At 49.8% G+C, this 24451-nt stretch overlaps 1 protein-coding gene across 1 annotated transcript in view; it reads right to left on the bottom strand.

Moving 5' to 3' along the window:
* LOC134028345 (trichohyalin) overlaps window positions 1–23541 on the bottom strand; it is a 127085-nt gene extending 103544 nt beyond the window's left edge. The window contains exons 1-3 of the mRNA XM_062471829.1: window positions 23356–23541; window positions 22056–22207; window positions 17892–18020 (exon numbers count right to left, since the gene is read on the bottom strand). Of these exons, the coding sequence (XP_062327813.1) occupies window positions 17892–18020; window positions 22056–22207; window positions 23356–23380 (306 nt within the window). The 5' untranslated portion in view covers window positions 23381–23541. The remainder of the gene's footprint in view (window positions 1–17891; window positions 18021–22055; window positions 22208–23355) is intronic.
* Window positions 23542–24451: the final 910 nt, after the last annotated feature.

Here is a 24451-nt window from a genome sequence, read left to right on the forward strand (position 1 = left end):
CTTTCTAATTACAAAACCTCTTTACAGATATGAAGACGCGTTTCCTTTTCCCTCCGTCGAATTTGCTGCAAGCGAACGGCGATGATGTTTTTGGTGTAACCGATGGATTTAATTAATACGGAAAATCATGTTGACGAGGTGGGGAAACAGACGTTGTTGGCGCTTAATTGTGTTTGACCTGCTGTAATGGTTTAACACGGGCGCATTTGCGGGAGCGGAGGGTGGCAGCCTGCATGTCGGCAGCGGGCGCGAGCGGGACCCGGTCCAGCTGAGGAGCCTGGAGGAGAGGGCGCTGGAGGCTGCCCACCCAGGGCACGGATGGAAGCGTGGGAATCGCCGGGGGCATTCGGTCGCAGCCCACAGCCATGACTTCCACAATAGACAAAACAAACCCAACTGCCAACCCTGCCCGCCCCCCACCCTCACCCCCTGGCCTTAAAACAAATCCAGTGTAATTTATGCGTGAAATGATTTCGCTTCACTGAACTCTGATTGCCTGTATTAAATCATCAGAGGCGATCAACTCATTGTTTCTGATTCCCAACCCCACCACACACACACACACACCGTCTGGCTCACTGTCCTTTTGTAAGGGACATAAGGGGTGCATTGTTGGCTCCCAAGACACACACTCTCTCTTAATCACACACACACACATTTATAGTGGGGTACAGCTTCTACACTGTAGAGCTAGTTAAAGTCCCAATGGGCCAGATCTGTATTTCTTCAATGCCCGCTTCATTCTGAATTAAAACAACTGCAACGCCATCCAAAAATATTTCTAATATTATTGTGAAAATCTTCCTGAAAATCTAAAAATAAATTCTAATAATGTACTACAGTACTTTAATTAAACTTTGAAAGATCATTAAAAACTATTTTATAAATGTAATCCAAATTAATGTTGAGTTCAATAAAAAAAAGAACGAAAAATCAATGCTGTGTTTCCAGGTAAACGAAGCACCGCACCAGTCTGACTTGTTTAATTGCTAAAACCCAAATTTCCAGATTTCCTGTCTAGATCTAAACCCCCCAAGGCCAGGCACGGATGATATTCAAATGAAGCGAGGCTTCACGCGCCGCGCAATTAGCCGTGTTTAGTAATTTGAGTAATGTGAGCCGGAGGGGCAACTGGGCGGAGGGGCAGGCGGGGGCGGGGGAGGCAGGCTGGCTGGCAGGCAGGCAGGGGGAACCCATCGCAGCGGGTATCAGCCTGGCGCTTTGCAGCCGCGGCACATGCAGATGTCGCTGTAGTTCTTTCAAAAGCTTCCACCAAGCAGCCAGCCAGCCGACGAGGGAGGAGGGAGGAGGGGAGGTAACGAGGAGCTCGTTTGGCGTGGCACACACCTCTAAGGAGCCGTGAGACAGCGCAAGGGTGGGGGCCTGGAGGAAGGACGCTGGCACCCGGGGGCGGGGGGGGGGGGGGGGGGGGGGCGGAGCTGAGATGGGCGAGGGTGGAGCCGGGCAGGTGGGAGGAGGTGGGAGGACGCGGGAGGGGGTGGGAGGTGGGCTCAGTCTCTGTATGGAGGAATGTGGACGTAAATAATTGTAGTGAAAGGTAAAGACTTAGCCGACAGGGGTGTCTGTGTGCTGCTAAGCGTATCACATGGTGCAGGCATTATGCAGAGTGCTCATATTAATATGCATAAGGGGCCTCTTTATTATGCAGCCCGGCGCGGGGGTAATATAGCTGGGCTGTGCAGCCGTGCTCCGGTTACTGTCTGGGAATGTTATCTCTCTCTGAACAAACACGGCCCCTCATTTCCTCCGCTCTCCTCTCAAAATGTTTAATTATCACTCGCGTCCCTGGTGCTCCATTTGAAAAGGGAACAAAAGAGGAACTCAGGTGGTGAGTTCCATGGCATCATTGGTTCACTGGCATGTTCCTTTACTAGCCCCCCCCCCCCCCCCCCCCACACTCGAAACCACACACACAAACTCCCCCACCGCCACCCCACACACACACATCACCTTGCCAGTCCCTCCCAATTCTCTGGTGTGACAGGGAGTCAAGCTGGAAACCCACCCCCACATCTGGGAGGTGGTACGGTCCACATTTCACGGAGCCGTTTCCCTGGCACATGACATCAAACAAAACAAACCAAGCAGGCTCTCGGGACTCGGATGAAATATGGAGCAATAACCCCATGACAGACAGTCTGAAGACAAGAAAAGAGTTTTGGAACAGGAGGGCGGCGTGCACATCCCAAAACATGACACAAACATGACCAGGACTACTGTAACTAAGTCATCAGCTGTCTGCGCTGCTCACTCCCATCTGTGGTTAGAAGTGGGGGCTGATCGCCCCACCGCTGGCATGGGGAGCGAGGGTGAGGGAGCAACGCCAGCAGCTGGCTGCTTTCAGACAGCCCTTGCCCGTGCCCGACCTTGAGAACAAGGGTCATTTCACACAGGACACGATCTATGCCTACACACCCTAGCTCCTAGCTAGCCATTCTGCCTCTCCCCAATGGCCCACAGTCAACAGTCTCTTAGGCAGGAACCAACCCAGGGAGCACAGGAGCTATTTGTGTGTTAGGTCCCAGACAGGGATTTCAATCCCTGCTGTGGTTTAAACAACATCCCCAACAGGACTGGTCACCTAGTGGCTAATCTCCCTGTGAGGCCTGGTCACCGAGGTCTACGACCCACAGGCCTGGAACTCTTGTCACTTGTCCCTGCTGTTCATTCCAGAGCTGAGGTGACAATGTGACTATACCCCGCCTGTGACCGATGACTTCAGTCAGACACTGAGGCCTTGTCGTGTGACAGGCTCTCTCTCAGGCTCAAGGCCTTGTTATTTCAGGAGCATCACACTCTGACATTATCCACCGCTGGTATGACTGGCTGTTGTGGTATTTTGGGCCTCAGATATAGGAAAGTAGAGAGCGGCTACTAGGTTTTAGCGGGATATACTGTTACATCTACATGGGACTCCACCCCCCCACCCCCACACCACATGCACAACCTGTAGCTTTCTCACCCCTGATCCTACATTATACCCGTGGATCATTGGAACAAAGTTGCCCTGCATAACTCTGGGAGAATTGGTGCATTAGCATGTTGCTAATGCTAATTAGCAACGAGGCAGAATGCATAGGAACAACAAACACACTGATAAGCACGACAGCTACATCTCCCGTCGGCTACATCTCAACCAGCTACCGTGTTTATCATGACGTCATGGAGACGCTAAAAATATCTACCCCCCCCCCCCAAGTTTACCAACTATCTCCTCTCTTCTGTCTCCTAATGAGGTAGGGCAAGGCCAAGCAGAGGCAGTGTAACCTCACCTGGGCATCTCCACAGCTCTCCCTCACCTCGTGACCCCTCACACTCTCCCAGCTGCTGGTGGGGGGGGGGGGGGGGGCCTACTGGTAAATCCTGCAGCCCTGTGTGTGGGGGCCTGGGTTGGGGGTAACACTATCTCTTTAACCGCTGCCCGGTCCAGCCCAGCACATTAATTGGTTCCTGGTAATTCTATCAGATTAGTATTAATACGCTGTCGCCGAGGCGAGCGAGGTGACCCTCACTGTCTCACCGGCTTTTTATAAACCAGCGTGAAGGTCAACTGTCAATCATCTGGAACAATATGATAATAGGCCTTTAAAGCCTGGGAAAGGATGTTATTAACGGCAGCAGAAATGGCTGAGCCAATGACCGTCATAACTGCGCCCGCTGCAGAGACGAACGTTTATAGATGGGGGGGTGGAGTGTGTGTGCCGGGGGGGGGGGGGGGGGGGGGTCGCAGAACGAGAACTGACGCACAACCGAGATAGAACGCTGCCCTCTTCAGAGGGCGGCCCCCCATTCAGCAGTTGCCGGTCTTCACGTCGTCTTTCACGCGGCCCAGTATGGTGGCCCGCTGGCACCGCACCCAGACCCTGCGCTGCCTCGTCTCAGGCCCCCAATGAGACACAGAGAGAGGGAGGTGGAGGTGTCCTTGGGCCTGACGGGGCGTGTCCGCCAGTCGGCTGAGCGTGACCGCGGCCCCCGGCGGCCCAGCGGTGCTTACGGCCTGGTAGAGGGATAGAGACATGACACCCCGTCCTGGCTGGACGGCCTGGCTCCCATGTGGAGGGGGGGCTGCTGTCTGATGTGTGTCGACTGGCTGGCCCGGTAGAGCAGCGCTGTCCTGGAGAACGCTGCAGCACTGAGTAAAGGGGAGGAGGGAGAGAGATGCCCGGAAAGATTCAGGAGCTAAATGTGCTCCCTTGAGCCCTGCGCCCTGCGAGAAGGTGTCACTGTGGGGGTGTGTGGATGTCTGCGTGTGTGTGTGGATGTCTGCGTGTGTGTGTGTGTGACACTAAGAGAAAGAGAGAGAGAAAATGAGAGAATGAAGCCTTAGCAACTGGGACAATATGAGAAGCCTGATCAGACCTTAGAGAGTAGAGAGAAATTGAGAGAAAAAGTGGTGGAGAGAGAGACTGATAGAATGAGGGAGAGAGAACAAGTGCGAGAGACAGAGAGAGAGGGAGAGAGGGAGAGAGAGACAGAGAGGGCGAGAGACAGAGAGACAGAGAGGGAGAGGGAGAGAGACAGAGAGGGAGAGAGTGAGTCTGTTCTGTCTCCCAGGTCTTGAACCGGGGCGGCTGGCAGGGGAGCCGTTGCATGCAAGTCTCTGACAGCTCACTCTCATTACAGCAGCAGGCTGCCTGGAATCCCCCCACGCCCCCCCCCCCCCCCCCCCCTCACCACCACCACCCTGGCCCCTCTGCACACCATCTGTACGTGGATACCACCGCCAACCCACCCTAACCTGAGAGCTCCGCTTCTCTCTCCTTTCCTATCTGCACGCACACCTGCCCCGCCCCCAGCCCCCACCCCTCAGATCTGATCTGACTCAGTAAGTGCTGATTCCACCGTGCTGGTCCTCTCAGTGTGTTGGCCACAGGCAGCCACAGACAGGCAGTCAGAGACAGGCAGCCAGAGACAGGCAGCCAGAGACAGGCAGCCTAAGACAGGCAGCCAGAGACAGGCAGCCACAGACAGGCAGTCAGAGACAGGCAGCCAGAGACAGGCAGTCAGAGACAGGCAGCCAGAGACAGGCAGCCAGAGACAGGCAGCCTGTTGGCCAACCAGAACTGTTCCCTGAGGTGACCTCACAGCAGCCCTGCTCTAATAACACTGGAGGTCTGCTTAAACCCTCATCACACCCTAACACGAGGAAGCTCTCCAAGTTACGTGTTCCAAGCCATGCTATCAGGAAAACCCTGGTCCAGAAGGGCCCAGCCCGGTCCAGCGGCCTAGCCAGCCTGTGAACAAGGTGAGAGAGGGAGGCGTTCACAACAATAGACCAGGAGGCTGCAGACACCCAGGAATATGACCTCTGCTGGCTGAGAACGAACAAGAATGTGCTGCCTCCACCCTTTTCCCGCTAAAGTCCTGTGACAGACTTAATTGTTTCGAAAGAGACATTTCTCCAGGACCTTTGGGCAAATCCCAGGGCTGAGGTTATAGGAACCGCTCAAAAGAGCCGGCCAACTAAAACACGGGTCGTGTGAGGCAAGCACAGCTGCATCTGTAGCTGCTTAAGAAGGATACGCACGACGCCTGCCTGAGCACAGCTCTCATCATCGATACAGCACAAGGCCTCGACGCAAGACAAACTAACAGCTCGGGGGTGTCCAAGCCAAGTCTTTTTAGGCCCACGATTGTACGTGAAACAGCACACTAATGTCAAATTCCTCAACGTAGCCAAATGTCCCAGGGAAAACTCAAAGACACACTTAGCGCAGTGTCCCCCCGCCCCCCCCACCCAGCTGTGGCCATGGTCAGACTAGCTGTGTAAGAACACTCCCACACCCCAGAGAAGCCATACCATCGTCTTCACACACTACGTCTTTATGCGTAGTGTGTGTGAGACAAAGACAGAGAGAGAGAGAGAGAGAGAGAGAGAGAGAGAGAGAGAGAGAGAGAGAGAGAGAGAGAGAGAGAGAGAGAGAGAGAGAGAGAGAGAGAGAGAGAGAGAGAGAGAGAGAGAGAGAGATTGCTCCTTCTTTAGTCAGATGTCGTTGGAGTACCTCCCAGGTTTAGCTCCTGGATAACTGGCTGCTCAGCTCAGCTGGCCAGGAGAGTGTGCCCGCCAAACCAACTGCCAACCAAACCAACCAGATCCTCTCACACGTCCCTGTGACGGTCCCGTGTGTGTGTGTGCGTGTGTGTGTGTGTGTGTGTGTGTGTGTGTGTGTGTGTGTGTGTGTGTGAGAGAGAGGGGGGGCGAGGGGGGGACAGATTGGAAAATGATGAATGCCATGTTTGAGAATGATTTTGACAAAGGAGACCTTGTTCGGGACCTTGAGACCCTGTCCCCACAGGCCAAAGACATTACCCGTGTTTTCACTGCAAATCTGGAGAATTACGTCAATCACAGGCCGAACAGAAAGAGGAAATGTGCTTTTTACAGCCAGCCTTTGAGTTCTCCCGCTTTATGGATCGGCCTCCTTCGCACTGCAGCTTGGAGGAAAGGCTTCATTAAAGTGGAATGTCTACTCCTCCTTTTATTGTTTAATGTGGTGGTGGACAGGGCTATCAGCCAATATCTGTCGAAAGTGAAAAGCCAGACTTCCTTTTGGCCTCCGCAGTACCCTGGTCACCATGGTCTTCGTTAGACCTCCACACACCAGCCCTCAGACACGAGCAGGGAGAGGACTGCAGGAGGACTGCTTGGAGATAGGGGGAGAACAGGGAGAGGGGGGGATGGATGAAGGGAGATAATGAAAACGGGTGAGGAGGCTGGGGAGGGGGGAGGGGGAGAGGGGGTTTGGAGGGGACACCGGGATCCTGGGGTGGAATGACGGTGGTGGAAGGAGAGAGAGGGGGGGGGGAGGGAGGGAGCTGCGCGTTGGAGGGTTACTGAGTGATGGGATGGCTGTGTGACTGATGGAGAGGCAGAGGAGGTTGCTAATTGAACATGAAGAGATGGAGCGAGGAGAATGAGGGAAATCAACTGGATTTCACTCCAGGAGACGGGGAGTTCGAGGGGAGATAAAGAACGGCAAATGACCAAATCAAGGCCATTTTGGAAAAAAACGACAAAACAAAACAACAACGATGCCCTCCGCACAGTCCATTCTCAGACAATCAGAACATGCAGGCACACACACATATAGAGAGCCCCTCATCCTCCAAACCAATGTGATTATGGACAGGGTCTATAAATCAGCGCTTGGCGAGGAAAGGCCACCCACAGCTAGTTGGGAGGCAGGGATGCAGTTCGAGGCGTGGCCTGGTTGATTTGTTAATAGTACATAATAGAGCCCATTTTCACGAGGCACCTTAAATCATACACACCAGCGGCCCCTTTGCGAGCATTAAAGCTAAACAAAGGCCTGCACTTCTTATTCTTTATACCCCCCCCTCCAAAGCCCTAGTCTAAATTGGATTTTCTCAGCACTGTTTTCTAATTTGAAACATCCATCATTTATTATTAAAGGAAGGGAAGAAAGAGAAGGGTTGCCTTGGGCAGCTCCAGCAGCCCACCCCCCCCCCCCCCACCCCTCAACCCCCCCCCCCCCCCCCCACACACACACACACTTTTAGCCCTCTGGTGCCGTTAACTTTACTTTCTCCATCTCCGCCGAGCGGGTCGGCGGCACGACACAAATACGGGGCGCATGTTTGACCGGCGAACACCGCTGCCCGCTGAGACGCGCGTGTGCGCGCCCGTGCCCCCCCGTGGCCCTGTACGCGTGCCCCCGTGCGTGACGGATCAGCCGGCCCTCCTACGAGGAGGACAGGCGAGCAGCTGCGAGGGGGCTCCAACAGAGGCAGAAGGTTCCGGAGCGCCTCTCTCTACCACCCCCCCCCCCCACCCCCACCCCCCCCCCCCCAGGAAATCCTGGACGTTCATAAAAGGCCCCTCCGTGTCCTTTAGTAATCCTGTTCTGCATTATCAGGACGCCGCAGCTAAGTGTCGCAATTAGGCCACCCTTTCTCATGCAAATCCGCTTGACAGCACAACAATCAGACAGTTCCACCAGCTCTCACTCTCTCCCTGCTCCTTGGCCCTCCTCCTCGCCCCCCCCCCCCCCCCCCTGCTCTCTTTGGCTTTTGCGGCGGGTCGCAGGCATTTGCATTATTTATCATATCAGCGTGGAGTGTGCGGCGGCTCAAGGCCAGGGCGCGTGCTGATTAGTGCGGCATTACATATGTTAAGAATAAAAGGGAGTCATTTGCCTCTCTCGTGCCCTAATGCACCTCTACGATGGTCGCCCGGGAAAAATGGAGAGGGGGCTCATGTTCATGTCCCCCCCCCCCCACCCACCTCACCCCTACATTGACTATGAGAAGCACTATTAAATGCTGGGATTTCCAAAAGACTGTGTTAGGGGGTTGTTGCTGTGTGGGCATGAAAGTGGAGTTCTGCCAGTCTGTTGTCATCTGCCGTTTTAGTTTGGGTACAAGAGAGCGGAATCATCGACGCCCAAGTCCTGCTAGGGTTGACAGGTGGCGCTCCGTTCGCAAGGCGCGTTCAATCTGCTGACGCGCTGAAACACGTACACACACAGCTGCCTGCTTTCCATAAGCTTCTATTCGGTGAAGCTACTCCCATGCCATTATGATGCATATTGTTGTAAAGGCACGCTTTGTTGCAGCTTGGTGGTTGGGATTATAAATAGACGCCATTTGTTCATAGGAGGAGTCCCATCAAAGAGCAGTGAGGACTGGTGCTGGCCTGATGGATGGGTGCTGCTTGATTAGCATTAAAAAGTCATTTACAAGACAAATAGGGCGTCGTTTTTCAAATTATGGTTTCTTTATTGCACATTTGGGTTTGGAAACAGCGTGAACAACAGGCCGTTAGCATGCCATGGTGATTACTGATCACTGTAGTACTGCAGACCCACTGCCTCCATGAGGATCAGACCAGGCTGAGCAGGTGGGATGGTCTGGGTAAATCAGGGCCAAGTTGGGCCAGGTGGGATTAGATGGACTGGCCAGGGCAGGAGTTATTGAGCTGGGCTGGGTTTTGGTTGCGGCTGGTTGGTTGGTTGGCTGGGATGGGTCGTGGTTGACTGGCTTGTTGGGTGGGTGGGTTCATGCAGGAGGGTAGAGGATGAGGCAGGTTTTCAAACACCCGGGGACACCCTGTCCTTGTGTGTGTGACCAGAGAAGGCCATTTAGTCTCACCGCGCTTGGTGCTTCATTAACATGCAGCCCTCCTAGAAAAACGGTCCAAATCCATCTCTTCATCAAAGCCGAGAGGAGAGATGGGGAGCAAGCGGACCGATCTGAAGGAAATAACCGCATGTGATCTCTTTTTTTTTTCCAAGGGTCAAGTAAATTAAAGCTGACAGAAAGAATATCGGGGGAGAATTTAAAAGGAAGATAGAAAAAAGAGGGATGAATAACAGGGAGAGAGGGAGGGAGAGAGAGAGGGAGAGAGGGAGGCAGAGAGAGAGGCAGAGAGAGAGGGAGAGAGACAGGGAGAGAGGGAGGGAGAGAGAGATGGAGGGAGAGGAGGAGGAGTGTTGCAGGAGGGGTCTGTGTGCCTTCAAGCTGAAGTCTCAATCTCGTGTAGTTTTGTTCCTTAAAAGGAAATCAGAAGCCTCGGCTGAGGCATTGCCTTGAAATTCATGAATAAACATCAGATTGCCTTTCTGCGCATACATCATACATCACACGGAGCCACTACCTAATGGAGTAGGACTTCTCGCCCTCCGACACATGAAAAGGCAGTGAAATTATCCACCAAACCATGCGCCCGCTTGGCTCTAAAACGAACCACTGAGGGGAGAGGGAGGGGGAGAGGGGGACAGGAGGAATCTGTTGCTAAAATGGCCCCCCGTGATAACCCTCGTCTCTTAGCGCCCGAGAGCCAATGTTCATTCAAGACAGAAACTAAATAAAATAATATGCTGCAATAATCATTTACCATGACAATGAGAACCCAGTCCTCCTGCATTCTGCCCTCCGTGGCCATTGCTCCTTTTGCCGTCGATTGGATCATTTCTGCCCTGTGTTGATTCAGCCTGCACATTAAGGAGTAGTTGCCATTTCAGACCGGCCATTTAACAAAGCAAAAGAGCATTATACTGAGCTCTATAGGAAATGAAATTGCATTTATCACCCTGGCTGAAGAGTGAATGTGTTCTGAGGATAGGTAGCCTGCCTGCCTGCCTGCCTGCCTGCCTGCCTGCCTGCTGTAAAATGCCATCTACAAGCCGGGCCTGGCAAACCCACAGCCCAGACCCAGAAACAACAACCAGCAACCTGCTTCCCTCTGTGTCAGCCCGCGAAGTAGACAGAGACTGTCATATGTCTGTCTGTTTGCATGCTTGTCTTTCTGTCTGTCTATCTGTGTGTCTGTCTGTCTGTGTGTCTGTCTGTCCGTCCGTCCGTCCGTCTGTCCGTCTACAGGAGTGATGCAGACTTGCACAGGAGGGACAGAAAGGAAGGGGAGAGACTGAGAGTCAAGACAACCAGGAGGAAGGCAGGGTAGGTGTCAGTTAGCGGCAGAGCCCACTGAGAGCTGTGTGCTCGTCTACTGCAGGTCTGCACTGGCCGAACACTCTCTGTGCGAGGTCGGGGAGAACCGCACTAACCCAGGATCTGCAACGCTCATCTCTACCTATGCTGAGTAGCAGTGGTGCTTCAAAACATCAGCTCTCCCTATACCTCAGTCCATTCATTATCAGGCATCAACTGTTGATAATAACCCAACCACAGTGTGAAGAATATCTAGGAATCGAAAATGGGAAAAACAGTTCAAATAACGTTGCATGAATAATTTGTGTCCGAGGTGTGGTTCACCCACTTTCCTTGCCGGAGCATGTCCATCATTTCCTCTGTGAAGGTGTGGGCGCATCGGGGTGTGCAGAAAGCCTAGGGCAACAGAAGAGTCAGGGCAACCACAGAGGATCTATTGGAAAACATCCATCAGAGGGAGATACTAATTGGTGCATGAGTAAGTGTGTGTGGGTGCGCGTGTGTGTGCGTGCGTGTGCGTGTGTGCGCTGGGCACGGCGGGTGCGGGCGGAGGGGTGTACACCTAGCGAGGCGCGGGAGCAGTGTTGTGCGGCAGAGTGCAGTAATTTCTTTGATCATTTTTAATGGCGGCTCTTTCATGTGTGTGTGGCTCGCACACAGCTCCCTGCAGGTGTCATCTCATTCCTTCAGTTGTGGGATTAGTATGCGGCAGGCAATAAAAAGCCGGGCCATTACACTGTGCGGCGCACATACATAATCTCAACACACCAGGATCATTACCTTTTCAAAGGAGGATATCAGCTCACAGTCCACTGAGAGGGAGAAAGGGAAAGAGACAGAGAGTAGAAAGAGAGGGAGGGAGAGAGAGGGAGAGAGAGAGAGAGAGAGAAAGAGAGACAGAGCAGAAAGAGAGGGAGAGAGAGAGACAGGGAGAGGGAGAGAGACAGGGAGAGGGAGAGAGAAGGAGAGAGAGAGAGAGAGAGAGAGAGAGAGAGAGAGAGAGAGAGAGAGAGAGAGAGAGAGAGAGAGAGAGAGAGAGAGAGAGAGTAGAAAGAGAGGGAGGGAGAGAGAAGGAGAGAGTAGAAAGAGAGGGAGGGAGAGAGAAGGAGAGAGTAGAAAGAGAGGGAGGGGAGCAAAAAGACGAGGTAAATAAAGAGGCGGAAAATAATAGCGTGTGAGTGTGAGATGGACAGAGGATGACATAGAGAAAGACAGAGAGAGAGGCTGACTTGAGTGAGAGAGAAAGAGAGAGCGCATGCGAGAGAGCGAGCGCATGCGAGAGAGCGAGCGCATGCGAGAGAGCGAGCAAGAGACAGAGAGAGAAAGAGAGAAAAGAAGGAGCTATCCATCAGTGCTGGTGACAGTGGCAGGCAGGGCAGTGTGATGGGTCTCGTTGGGTGATATGTAATGGTGGGACTAGACAGGCTGGCAGGGCTGGCTGCAAGTAACCTGGGAGGAATACTCCGGAACCTTCCTCAGCCCACAGTCCCTCAGTCAACGGGATGTTCATATATAAATTATTCAGCCACTTCACCTTTCTCTCCATCTGTAATGCATGTGGAGGTTGAGTTTATCTCATATCATTCTGACATGGAGACAGAGAGGCCTTCTGCCTTGACGTGCCACAGCCTACCCCCACCACGGACACGCAAGCAGCTGAACTGACAGCCCCTCGTTGCCAACTCCTCAAACTCAACTCCTCAGTGAGCTTGGAAGCTGCAGGAACATTCCGGCCCTGTAGGGGTCTCTCTGCTCGGACGGCTGTCCTCTCGGCCAGCTCCGCGAGGCTAACAGGGCCTCACCTCATCTCCTCACACACAGAACAAGCAGCCGTTTCCTGCGGTTACCGGAGAGCTCTGTAAAAAACATGAGGGAGGGTTCCCAGGGAGGCCCTACTCAAAGGCCGGGGCCCATGTAAGCCTAGCAGACAGGTAAGAGGTCTAACATCAACTTAGAAAGCCATTTTGATGGCATGTGAAATCTGTACAGACCAGTCAAGCTTTGCATTATTCGTGGTGCTCAGGAGGCCTGCTCTGCTGCCTAGCCTCGCCTAGTACGGAAACAAGGCCAGCTTCCGTTTTTTTACCCGCCTGTGATCCTGCTCCAGCTATTCTCTACCGTAGCCCACTGAAACACACACTGTCTTTACCTATTCATTTTCCTCCAGTAAAGTGTCTTTTTCTCACAGCGATAGCAGCTGTAAGGCCTCTTCTCCAGGTCTCTACGTGGACTCTGGGGAGGGGGCAGGAACTGAGGAGGTACTCAAGTAGGGACCGAGAGTCTGTTCTGTACTTATGCTCCTCTACGCTGCACTCCAAAAAACGCCCAATCATAGTTTAGTACAGAAATATTAGTTATGAACTTGCTTGTGCTTAAAACAAGTATGCTGGCTGCCAATAAAGTAAGACATTTTCACCTGATAAGATTTCTTATTAAGAATTAAATCACCAGATAAGCCATTTATACTAGTAAGTAGTTTTAAGTAAAAACTAGATTTACAATCTAAAAACAAGATTATCACACTCAGTTCAATGGGATAGTTCGATTAGGTTTTGCACTGTGTACATGCAACAGAATGTCTACCATGGCGTTTTTTGTGGGAAAAGTCTGAGAATTATCCATGACCACTGACACACTGACAGTCATGTGCTTCAAAGCCTGCAAGAGGTTAGGAAGACAAAAATCCAATTTGATTGAAAACAAATTCATGCTTTTGTTGAACATGCCAACTGTTTTACACAAGGAGATACACCATGACGATGTGTAATAACAAAAAGTATACTATTATATAATATAGGCTACTTTATACAACAGCATGTTGGTCACATTTCTGTCAAAGACGACCACTTGGCCTACAGCCGACAGAACAAGTCAGCTATCATCCCCACGTCCCTCACACACCAACACACACGCCAACACACAGACCGATACACACACCAATACGCACACCAACACACACACGTGCAATACTGAATAGGGATATAGTACCTCATCATGATCTCACTTCTGCTAAACTAGGATGAAAAAGGCAACCAGCCATGACCTTCCCCGACCTCTAGCTAGCTCGGTGAAGTTCTCCTACAGACAGGACCCCACACAGACTGGGGAAATCCTCAATTATCCCTCACAGAGACTCATTTGACTCCAATTAGCTGCAACACTCATCAGTGTGTATTACCACATAGCCAGGATGAGGGCTAGGGAAGAGCCTGGCCTAGACGCTACGTGATCCAATCCTGGACTAGGACAGGCTGGTCTGGACTTATAAGGGATACAGCAGACTAGGTTGTATAGTCAGGGCTGGGCTGGGCTACAGCAGACTAGGTTGTATAGTCAGGGCTGGGCTGGGCTACAGCAGACTAGGTTGTATAGTCAGGGCTGGGCTACAGCAGACTAGGTTGTATAGTCAGGGCTGGGCTGGGCTACAGCAGACTAGGTTGTATAGTCAGGGCTGGGCTACAGCAGACTAGGTTGTATAGTCAGGGCTGGGCTACAGCAGACTAGGTTGTATAGTCAGGGCTGGGCTGGGCTACACCTAGGGAGAATGCCCAGCAGGAGAAGGGCATGGCCGTCGGTGAAACCAGAGAAGTTGGGAACAAATAAATATATGGAGCTCAGAGATTAAGTCAACAGACTGGTCTGTCTGTAGTAGCAGCTCTGTGGTCAGGGAGGCTCACAGAGATAGTTAGACACATTGTGAGAACATATAAGGCTTAATGAAATGGTTTTGTCTAGTTTAAACAGCCTGTATCTTCATGGTGAGTCTGTATCTGGATGGAGAGCACGTCAGAAGGCCCATTAGCTGGTCCTGGGTGAGGTAGCATCATCTGGACCATACAGAGGGATTCTGGAGCAGGCAGGCAGGCAGGCGCTCTGCGATTCCCCTAGTGGAGGAGGGAGGGAGGGCAGAGTGTAGGCCCGGAGGGAAGGATGAAGAAGGGGTGGGTGGGAGAAAGGGAGGGATGGGGAGAGAGAGGGCTGATAAAAGGCCTCGGCTCCTTCAGCAAACGCCGGCTCTCTCCAGACGCGGGCCTACGCTCAGCTTTAATTGGCCTTTTCTGTAGCTGTGAACCTTAATGACTTTGTTCCTGGATTAAAAGCCTTCAGACTGTTCAGGCGAGGCGAGGGTCCTAACCTTTAGCAGGCTACACTCTCTCTCTCCGTCTCTGAGCGGCCCCTCCTTTCTCTCACTCCCCCTCTCCGGCCTCCCTCCTGCTTCTTCTCCCATCCTCTTTTTTTCCCCCGTCTTCTTCTCTGTACATTAACCATGTGTTTTATTCTTTCTTTTCTTTTCCACATCCCCCTCTACTCCTCCTCGACCTCCTTTCCCCGTATTGATGAACATTCTGGCCTCATGTACACGGTCACTCCAGACAGTTCCTGTAAACACGCCATTGTTTCCACACAGAAAGGCGTTTCGACAATAAAAGGCTTTCTCTTTAAAGTTCCAGTCTCGGTAATTGCTCTGAGAATGGTTAGCGTGCTAGGGGTGTATCAATTCTGTATAATTTCTCGACATTTCTCGCTGCTTTTATCCCTCTGCGGCTGTCTCTCCCTTTCAGGTCTGTGCAACATCAACCACGATCCGGTCCTTTCTGACAGAGGTGAACTTAGGGACAAAGAAACACTCAGCAAAGGTGAACACATTTGACCAGAGGCTGCTAAGCACTCTGACAATACTACAACTACCGTTTTCTGAACAAGAATAAACACGGGAACATTGATCCGGCCTTATAATTTCTCAGCACAGAGTGTCTCGATCGAACGTACAAGGTTAAAGGCGCTATTCCAACCACAATAGCCAAACAAACTGCTGAGAATAGTCAAATAACTGCAACAAAAGACATAAGACATTTGTCCTCCGATTTGCAATGTATGGCCTACACAAAAATGTTCACCTACAGTTAGAAAAATATTGGTAAACTAACACAAATCTACTGTGCAACATTAGTCAAAGTAAAGAAGAATGTAGACAGGGTAATTATGAATCCAAACAACTATTCACTTATCCACTCTGAGGAGTGTGCTTGTTTTGTTGAAGGGTGTGTGTGTATATATCTGTGTTTATGCGTCTGTGTGTGTGTGTATGAGTGATCGTTTGTGTCTGTGCGTGTGTCTGTGCATGTGTCTGTGCATGTGTCTGTGCGTGTGTCTGTGCGTGTGTCTGTGCGTGTGTCTCTGCGTGTGTCTCTGCGTGTGTCTCTGCGTGTGTCTGTGCGTGTGTCTGTGCGTGTGTCTCTGCGTGTGTCTGTGCGTGTGTCTGTGCGTGTGTCTGTGCGTGTGTCTGTGCGTCTGTCTGTGCGTGTGTCTGTGCATGTGAGCGTGAGCACGTCTGCGTGAATGAGCGCATGTGTGTCGTGTGTTGTGTGTGTGCGTGGGAGGCGTGTGTGTGTCCGGCGCGCTGAGCCCCTGTCCTTCAGTGCAGCAGTGTATCCTCCCTGCCAGCTGCCAGGTCTTGGCCACAGCACAGTGCTGAGTGATAGGCTAATCGATGTGCAGCCTAATCAGCCAGCTTAACTCTAATACCCTGGACAGGTCCACATCATTATCATATCAGCCTCCACACGTTTCGAGGTGACATGGAAGAGGCAAAAGATTAAAGCCAATCTCGTGGAGAGGAACCACAAGTCTGAACACGCTGAACCAACCAAGACAGGAAACTGAGCCGAGGAGGGCATGAACACACACTCAGTCAAACTGATGACAAATAGTTAGGGCCACGTTCTACGTCTCTGGAGTTAGGCAGATGGTCTATCGGGGAACTCTCTAACGGTATCCCCCCCCCCCCCCCCCCAGTCCAGAGACAGACCCTGCCTCACCATAACTGCCTCTGTGCGAAGGATTTTGTAGGTAGGAGTTTGTTTAACTCCAGAACACATTTGGGGGAGCTGGGGGAACTTATAAATCATCTATAAACTGCTTTACACAAACTGTTTACAAGCAGTAAATGACGCATAAAAGAGGAAACAGGTTTTGAGGTTGGGGATGGGGGCTGGGGCATGTGGTGGTGTGTACACACTTCACACAATTATCTCTGAAACACACACACACACACTCTCCTGATCTGTTAATAGTTCCCAGCACCCATGACACAGAACCACAAGTCATGAACACCTGAAAACAGACAAAATGGAGATATGCTCATGGCAGACGCTGTCTACTGGGAAGAGGACGAAGAAAAAGCAATGACCTCAAACCTGGAACCAATTACATCCTTGCTCGGAAAGCACTGCAAGTTCACACTTAACAGGAGAATGAAGTGTATGCTTCATTTACTATTGTGTAATGACACTGGTCTTCTACAATGTCCAAATGTCAAATCCACCAAAAAATGTGCGTGTCTGTATGTGTGTTCCCATCATTTGTGTGACGGCTTTAATGAATGAGCAAGCTGATTAGGATTGGGTTTCATAATAAATGCTGTCTGTTAAAGGTCAACCTCATTCCATGTCTATGAGGGTGAAATCACCAGAGGGCCTGGATAGTCAGCAACAAGCAGACACATACTGATGGGAAATGTGGCTGGCCAGTGCCTCACATGATCCCAAACTTTGGGTTTATTTGAACAAATCCATTACAAAAACACTCATTTTTGCAAGGTTCTTAGCTCATAGCTCATTGATACTCAATTACTGTCGGTTTTCTTTACGGAACTGAACATGTTCTTTGGCGGAATGAAACACCAAATTCTACAAAAACAACCTTCCGTTACTTTCACTAAATTGCTTCTCTCATTATGTTGTACATGGGAGCCAAACCCAAAGTCCTAAAAAGTCTCAAATTAAGTTTTTGCAGCATAAAAACAGATTCATACGCTGCTATACAGATGTCTTCATGACAATTATCCCTAATGAAGACCATGTGCTGTTCAGCTTGAGGGCTGACCCTCCAGTGAACGCCACTGATTTTGCATGAAAAGCGAGCTAATAACATTAGTGGAAATCTCAACAATCGTTCAGCACAGGACCAAGTTGAACAATGCGTGGCCCTGAGAGTAAATCAATCTTTTATTGATGAACTGTCCCCCCGTCCCAGACTCAGACGAGCCTGCCTCCTACCACCTCCTGGTGACTTACCTGCCGACCAGAGCTGCCGCTCACATGCAGCCTGGCTCCCAGCCTCATCCTCCCCTCCTAAATCCATACAGCCGCGTCTACGGCTACGGACGGAACCGGAAACTTCCCCCCCCCGAGTAACTTAGCGTCCACCATCCCCCCCCCCCCCCCCGCCCCATCATCACGAATGCTTAAGACGGCTAACAAGCGCACTGTCAACAGCTCCCCGGCTAATCGACGTGTCAATCAATGGCGGGTGTGAGACCGGCTTTTAGAGGGTCCCAGGGGTGTGGGCGCTTAGAGCACGCTCAGTTTAGCACAGTGCCGTGCGCTGGGAGTGTAAACACAGAGGGATATGGACTGCCGGATTGACTGGCTGATCAATGGCATCGATCAGTTCCCCACCTCAGGCTCTTTGTGTGGGCTCGTCTCTCTCCCGTCGGCCGGCGGGCCTCGCTCGTCCAGCGCCCGGATCAGAACCTCGTTCTGCTCGCTCAGGTCCCGCACGAACGCCTGCAGCACGCCCACCTTGCTCTAGAGGGAGACAGAGGGGAGGGTGGCAGCACACGACCTCTGGTTAATGTCTGCATGAGTGGCTTCGGTCAACTCCTACCCATTAACTATAACTGACCGCTACAGAGTGTTATGAAGGTAAAAAAAGAAATCATTTACTCGTTGGGACAGAAAAAAGAGAACATATATCAAGTGACAAAGAGCATAGTTCACATTTGGTAACAACAGGTTTAATCCACAGAAGGGAAAAGGGCCATGATGTTTGGAGGGAGAGACAGATTGTCCATGCCTGCCTGCTGTGACCAGGCAGCCAGTACAGTGTCAGGTCCCCTTCCTGCTCCTGTACCCCTGCCAGCCAGCCAGCCAGCCAACCCTCTCAGGGCAGGGCTCAGACCCTGGACCCATGACAAACACACCCCTATGGAGGCCCAAAGGCGTCATAACTAAGGTCTTCATTGGCCTCCAGCACAGCTAGAGAGGATAAGTCGTTAGTCTAAAGCCACCTTCTGATCTGCACGCAAACAGCACCCTCTCTTCCAGCTCTCCCAGCTCACATCTGGGTCCTCCTCCTCCACGGCTCATTCCCATGCAGGGCTGGGCTGTGTGTCATCCGGCCTTTCGGGGACCAGATTATAATTTAAAATGGATGGACACATAGGAATTATAGGCGCTCTGTCGGACACGAGGTAGAAATAAAGATAAATGGTCCATCAGACGACGAAGGGGGTTCGCTTTTCAAAAGCTCCCTTCAGAGGACTGCGACACGGAGGCAAAGCGAACGTGACAAGCGCCGCGCCTCACTTAAACACGAGACAAACAGGTGGGTTTGATGATGCCCCCCCCCCCTCCCCAGCTCAATCAGCCCGTCTTGATGGACTCTGGCAGCACGCTGGCTGTGTATGGTGCCATGGTGCCCCTCCCCCCCCAAGACAGGCAGGTGGGAGTCCGTATTGTGCCTGGGAGATGAGAGAAATGGCATTAGGCTCTTTTAGAGTACCAACATGGGTGCTGGGAACATCAAAGCTTCCCACTTTTAAGTAATTCTGCCCTGTCTGAAAGGAGGGAGCGGAGGAGGAGGGCTGAGGAGAGGGAGAGGGGGTGACGGAGGAAGGAGGGGGAGTTGGAAGGGAGGGGAAATAAGAGGGCTGGGGCTACACAGAGTAAATAAGAAGTAGAGGGAGTCTACTATCGTCTGGGCCTTTTAAATGTGTAATCCTGCCTCGCAGCTGTGAGCAATTTTGCAAAACAAATCTCTTGTCTGAGAGAAAGATAATGCAAACCTCATAATGACACAAATAATAATCCAACAACACCCATATCCAGCCACCTTGCCTCCACGTGCTGGACACCGGCTATCTCTGCCTCCACACAGCTCCTCCAATTCCAATTCATTTTTTTTATTTTTTATATATATTCTTGCACCTTTCTCAAAGCATCCATTTCAGGCGGTATGAAAAAGTAATATTCACGCAATAAAGCTTGATTTACACCCCATTTACATGCTCCCCCTGTTCCTTTTCTTTTATTTGATCATTTAGCTGGGATCGTATAACTGTATATCAGACACAAATGAAATCGGGTCCCGTGCACATTAAGGCCATGTCTTTCTGCTGCTAACATCCCCTGCAACCCAGCCTCACAGCTTCACAGCAAGCCAAGGGCAGAGGCCCATTCATTTTCAGGCCCATTTCCTCCTATGATTAGGCGATCAATCAATCCCAGCCTTCAATCTCATCAGGCAGACGAGGATTATCTGCCCATCTCCCCCCTCTTTCCCTCTCTCCGCCTACTCCGTCCATCTCTCCCACCCTCTTTCCCTCTCTTACACACACACACACACACACACACGCAGTGGCACATTAACATCTTATCGAGTATCACCCAAAGGAAGCAGTCTGCCACATCACCCAACCACAAACAGACAGCTCCCCATCTCACCCTTCCCTCACACATCCCTTCTATTGCTACGCACACACACACACCCAGAGTACACAAAGTGTGCCCACATAATCGTTTTGGGGCAGAAATACACCCACACACATGTTTGGGAGCATCTAGGATCCAGGACTCAGGAGGATTGACTGAGACTTTGGCCTTAGATTAAGCACACTTGTCAAGGCTTTCACTTACATTGTGTCTTTGTAAGACCTTCCCCGGGAAGCGAAAATGAAGGACGACATTACTCACCTCCACTGGATCATAACAGCACTAGTAAGAGAAAGTGATACTCCATTTTGTCCTTTCTCTCACAAAAAATTGGGAGACCCCTTTTCACAAAGCTCAAGTGAAAAGCCAATACCTCAAACGGTGTGCTTTCATGCTTAAACTGTCATTCAACTGTAAAGAACATCATCTAAGGATTTGGCTCGACGCTAGCGTCTGAGTTTTTCAATACACCCATCAAGCCGTGGGCCCTGCTGGTGCAAGAGGACCCTCATATTGCCTGTGCACCCACAGTGTACTAGTACCCAGAGCCTTACTAGGCCCTTTCGTCAGGTTAACAGACTGGACGCTATAAAAGACAAACAGCAGAGTGGGGTTGAATGGAGGGGGGGTCTTTTACTATGTGGACCACGATAACTTGTTTAGACCCCCTAAATGGTGGGAAAACTGTCACTTGTAAACACCAGAATGCTATTAAACTGGTCCCACTGCATTCTGCAGGCTTGGCGAATGCCACAGGGAGGCCTGAGAGGGGAAAGGTATTGGGTCGTAGGTATTCATCCATCCATGCACACCGGTGTTGAGGTACTAAGCAAGACAACGCAAAAAACAAACTCAGAAGGGATTTTTTGTCATTATTTCCTGGTACAGTAAAATACTCAGATAGACATGCTAATATATCGACTGAGATGTGCTATATTTGTATGTATAGACAATGCTATACTTGTCTCCTCATCCTTGTTCTAAGGGGGTTGTTGTGTGTTTCCTGTGCAGTTGTCAGGGTATGTAAGGATCAACCCGGATTACCTCAAACCAAGGACAGTGGCAGTTCAGCTGAGAATCTGTGCTGTGTACCAACATGGCTGCTGCTTTACCGATGGAGGACTGCACACTTAGGGCTGTGTCGGTGACAAGACTCAAACAGACAGGCCAGGCGCACTAAAACATTCATCAGCCGTCATCGAGCACGGTCCTCAAGGTGTTCAGCCCCCCGCGAACTCCACGCCAGCACACACTCACTGACGTCACATGCACAGGGAGGACGAATCAGGATCTTTTCATCCTCATCACTTTCATCATTCTTTAGCAGAGATGAATATGGAAAAATAGCACATCTTTAAATGGTGAGGGGGAGAGAAATGAATTAGTAATAGACTTACAAGCACTAAGAGCACGCACAGGTAAAAGAAAATTACTTTTTATGTCATAACAAATATTTTATTCCACTTTTACTGATGAGCACTGGCTAAAAGGAACATTTTTCCTGAGATGTAAAGATATTCAATAAAACCCGCTTAATGGGATAGTTAAAAAATAACCCAAAAAGCTTTTTGATGTAAAGACCCTAATTCTCTTAACAACATTGATCAAACTGTCATGCTTTTATTATGGCACAATGCCTTTTAGCAGCTTGTGCAGCCCTAATAGAGTTAAAAGTCTCTAAAACACAGTTTCCTCGGCTGCCCTTGTCAGGCCCAGTGAATGGCCTCCTCTCAGACTCCACATGCACTGCCAACACATACTGTCCCCATAAAAAGCCTGTCACTATGTGTCTGCATCATAATGTGGCTATTTTATCATTTATACTCAAATAAGGGGCCCATTTAAATATTGTGGGCCAAGGCTAACTCTACAGTTTGACTGTTGCACTTGCAATCAGCCAACAACAAATTATATAGCAATTATTTTCACCAGTCTTGGGGTGATTTTTCCTGACTATTTAAGCTCAGGGGGCACATATGTGGATTGGCTGATCTGTCGTTTACTTGGATTGCCGTATGTGATTTTCTAAGCTGATCAAGCCAGTACAATCGGTTTATTAGTGAAAATAACATGCTTCCCACATCCTACTAGACATCTGGGGAGAGAGACCGCCCACCATTAGCAGCTTACCTGTAGGGATTCCTCACTGCTGTCCCCTGATTGGTCAATGCGCTGAAGGCGCTCGTGGTAGAGTGTCCTGAATTCCTCCAGGAGTTTCTGCATCTCAGCTGGTCGCTGCTTCTCTCTGGGGTACCACTGGTCTCCAGAGCCAGACCTATAATCTATTTTCACAAACAAATGCACATTTTCATAAACAGGCAAACATATGGACAGTTACTCTGCAGCCTCCCTGATATGACTGTATGTGATGCAGGATGTGAATTGAGACAGACTGCTTTGCTCATCTGCTCTCACATGGTCTCTCACTGTCCATAGATGAACCAACTTACACTGTAAATGGTCTTAGGTCTGTTTAACATTTCATGTTATTATATGTGTCTCAAAAACCCACCCAGAGACACTTTACTTTGAAAAACAATGCTTTACTATAAACGGAGAACAAGTAATATTATGAGTGGTATAAGCTAAAGGGGGGCCGGATAATATTTTTTAAACCTTCAAACTATGTCTAATAACTCATACTGTAATAACACCAGATAAAGAGAGAGTGCATGTCAAAGGAGAATATGTTGGGAGGAAAAGCAATTGAGCTTTGTTGGCATTAGTGAGGTGAGCTGCATCAAAATGGTGTGAAATCCGTGAGGAAAATAAGCACCAAAAAAGGATCCACAGAGTAAATCATATCTTCCCGGCAAGGTAGCCTTGACCTGGCGGATGATCTTGATAGGGGTGCTGGTGTCCATTTAATTCATATAGATGTTTACCTTCACCGCCCCCCATCTACCTTATCTCACCTCAAAACCAGTAATATTCTGGATCCGATTAGATTTTCTCCAGAGAGAGGGGAAAGAGAAAGATAGATATACAGACAGACACACACATATACAAACACTGAAATATCTCTTCGGTTACATTTTAAGTCTTTATAGGTACTTTAGGCCTTCAATAAGATTGAAAAGACTAGTTAACCAGTGATATCATAGCGTTTTGCATAACTTCACTAGCTATCCAGCCAACCTCTAGTGTGCAGAAAATGTATTCGCATGAGTTAAATCACAAAAACATTTTTACGCCAAGTTGATGGCATTTAACTGACAAGGGCAAAGTCCTGCTCGGTAACAATGCATGTAGCTGTGCTTCATAGTACTGTAGATAGCTCAGTTTGCACACCAGTAATGCTAAGAGACGAGGATGCTGAAGAAGACCTCAATTACACGTACGCCTTTCGATAAACAAAATGTGTGTTTAACGATAATCAAATGTCATACGATTCATTCAAGGTATATTATCAGGAGGTTACCCCTAGTACCTGTTGCACTCCGGCTGCTTATCATGTCTTTCGGTTTGGAATATGCCACTGGTTTTAAGATGATGCTCGTACAGATTTGTTCGATGTCATGTCGATTAAAAACTGCCTGTGTATCTCCATTCAATGCATATGTGACATGTATCTCTAGTTAAGTTTTAATTCTCCAGGCTTTACGCGCCTTGGAAGTGTCCATCACCCGCCTCTACAAGGCACTGGCACATCCTGTCGATTCCATTGACAGCAGAGAGATTGGCCAATCAGAAAATTATTTGTCTTTCCTCGTTGTTTTTCATGGCCAATCACAGGGTCATCATTGCCACGAGGGGGCGGGAAATGGTAATGTTTTGGGAGTGAAAGTTCCAGATTTCTATGGAAACCCGCATACACACACAACTAATGAGCGTGCACACCACTTTATTTGTGGCCAACTGACGGGAACGTCGATCGCGATAACCTTGGTGACAGTCGCTTTGCTGCTTGCCGTGCAGTGATGCAACGTTGACACAAACTGCAGGTGGTAGTTAGTGGATTCAAACAGGCAGACATGGGTTACAGTTAGTGCATGTGAGCAATATAAATCCTCATCACCTTACGTGGTCGTATTTGTCTAATGCTGTCCAATTCTACATATGTCCCTGTTCTTTTTGAATTTTAAGTTATTTCATCTTCTGGCGAGTTCACTGCAAATACCAAAAGCACTATCCCCAGTAGGCTATATTTTCATCCACGTTATTCATAGCCATAACAACATTTAAACCTTCGAACAAGTTAAAACGTGTTGACAACTTACTTTACTCCACTATTAAAACACAGCTGTTTTATTTGGGTAATATGGTTATAGTTCTGTTTTTATTGGAAGTTTTGTTTCGGGTCAATAAACCCTTTTCTGTTTTACTTCACTATACTGTCTATGGCCTATGTCCCTTAAAATGGAAATGTAAGCGTTCGCATAATATTCTACCTGCACTGTGATTTCATCTAGACTATATGGAACCTTTTTCCCTTGCAAATAGGACTCTTTGTCGAAATTGAATTTCCAAAGGTCCTTTGTTTTATGAAGAATAGAAAGTAATGGGCAGCAAGAGTATTGATGGTT

This window comes from Osmerus eperlanus, chromosome 10 (genome assembly GCF_963692335.1).
Source record: "Osmerus eperlanus chromosome 10, fOsmEpe2.1, whole genome shotgun sequence".
Taxonomy (NCBI): domain Eukaryota; kingdom Metazoa; phylum Chordata; class Actinopteri; order Osmeriformes; family Osmeridae; genus Osmerus; species Osmerus eperlanus.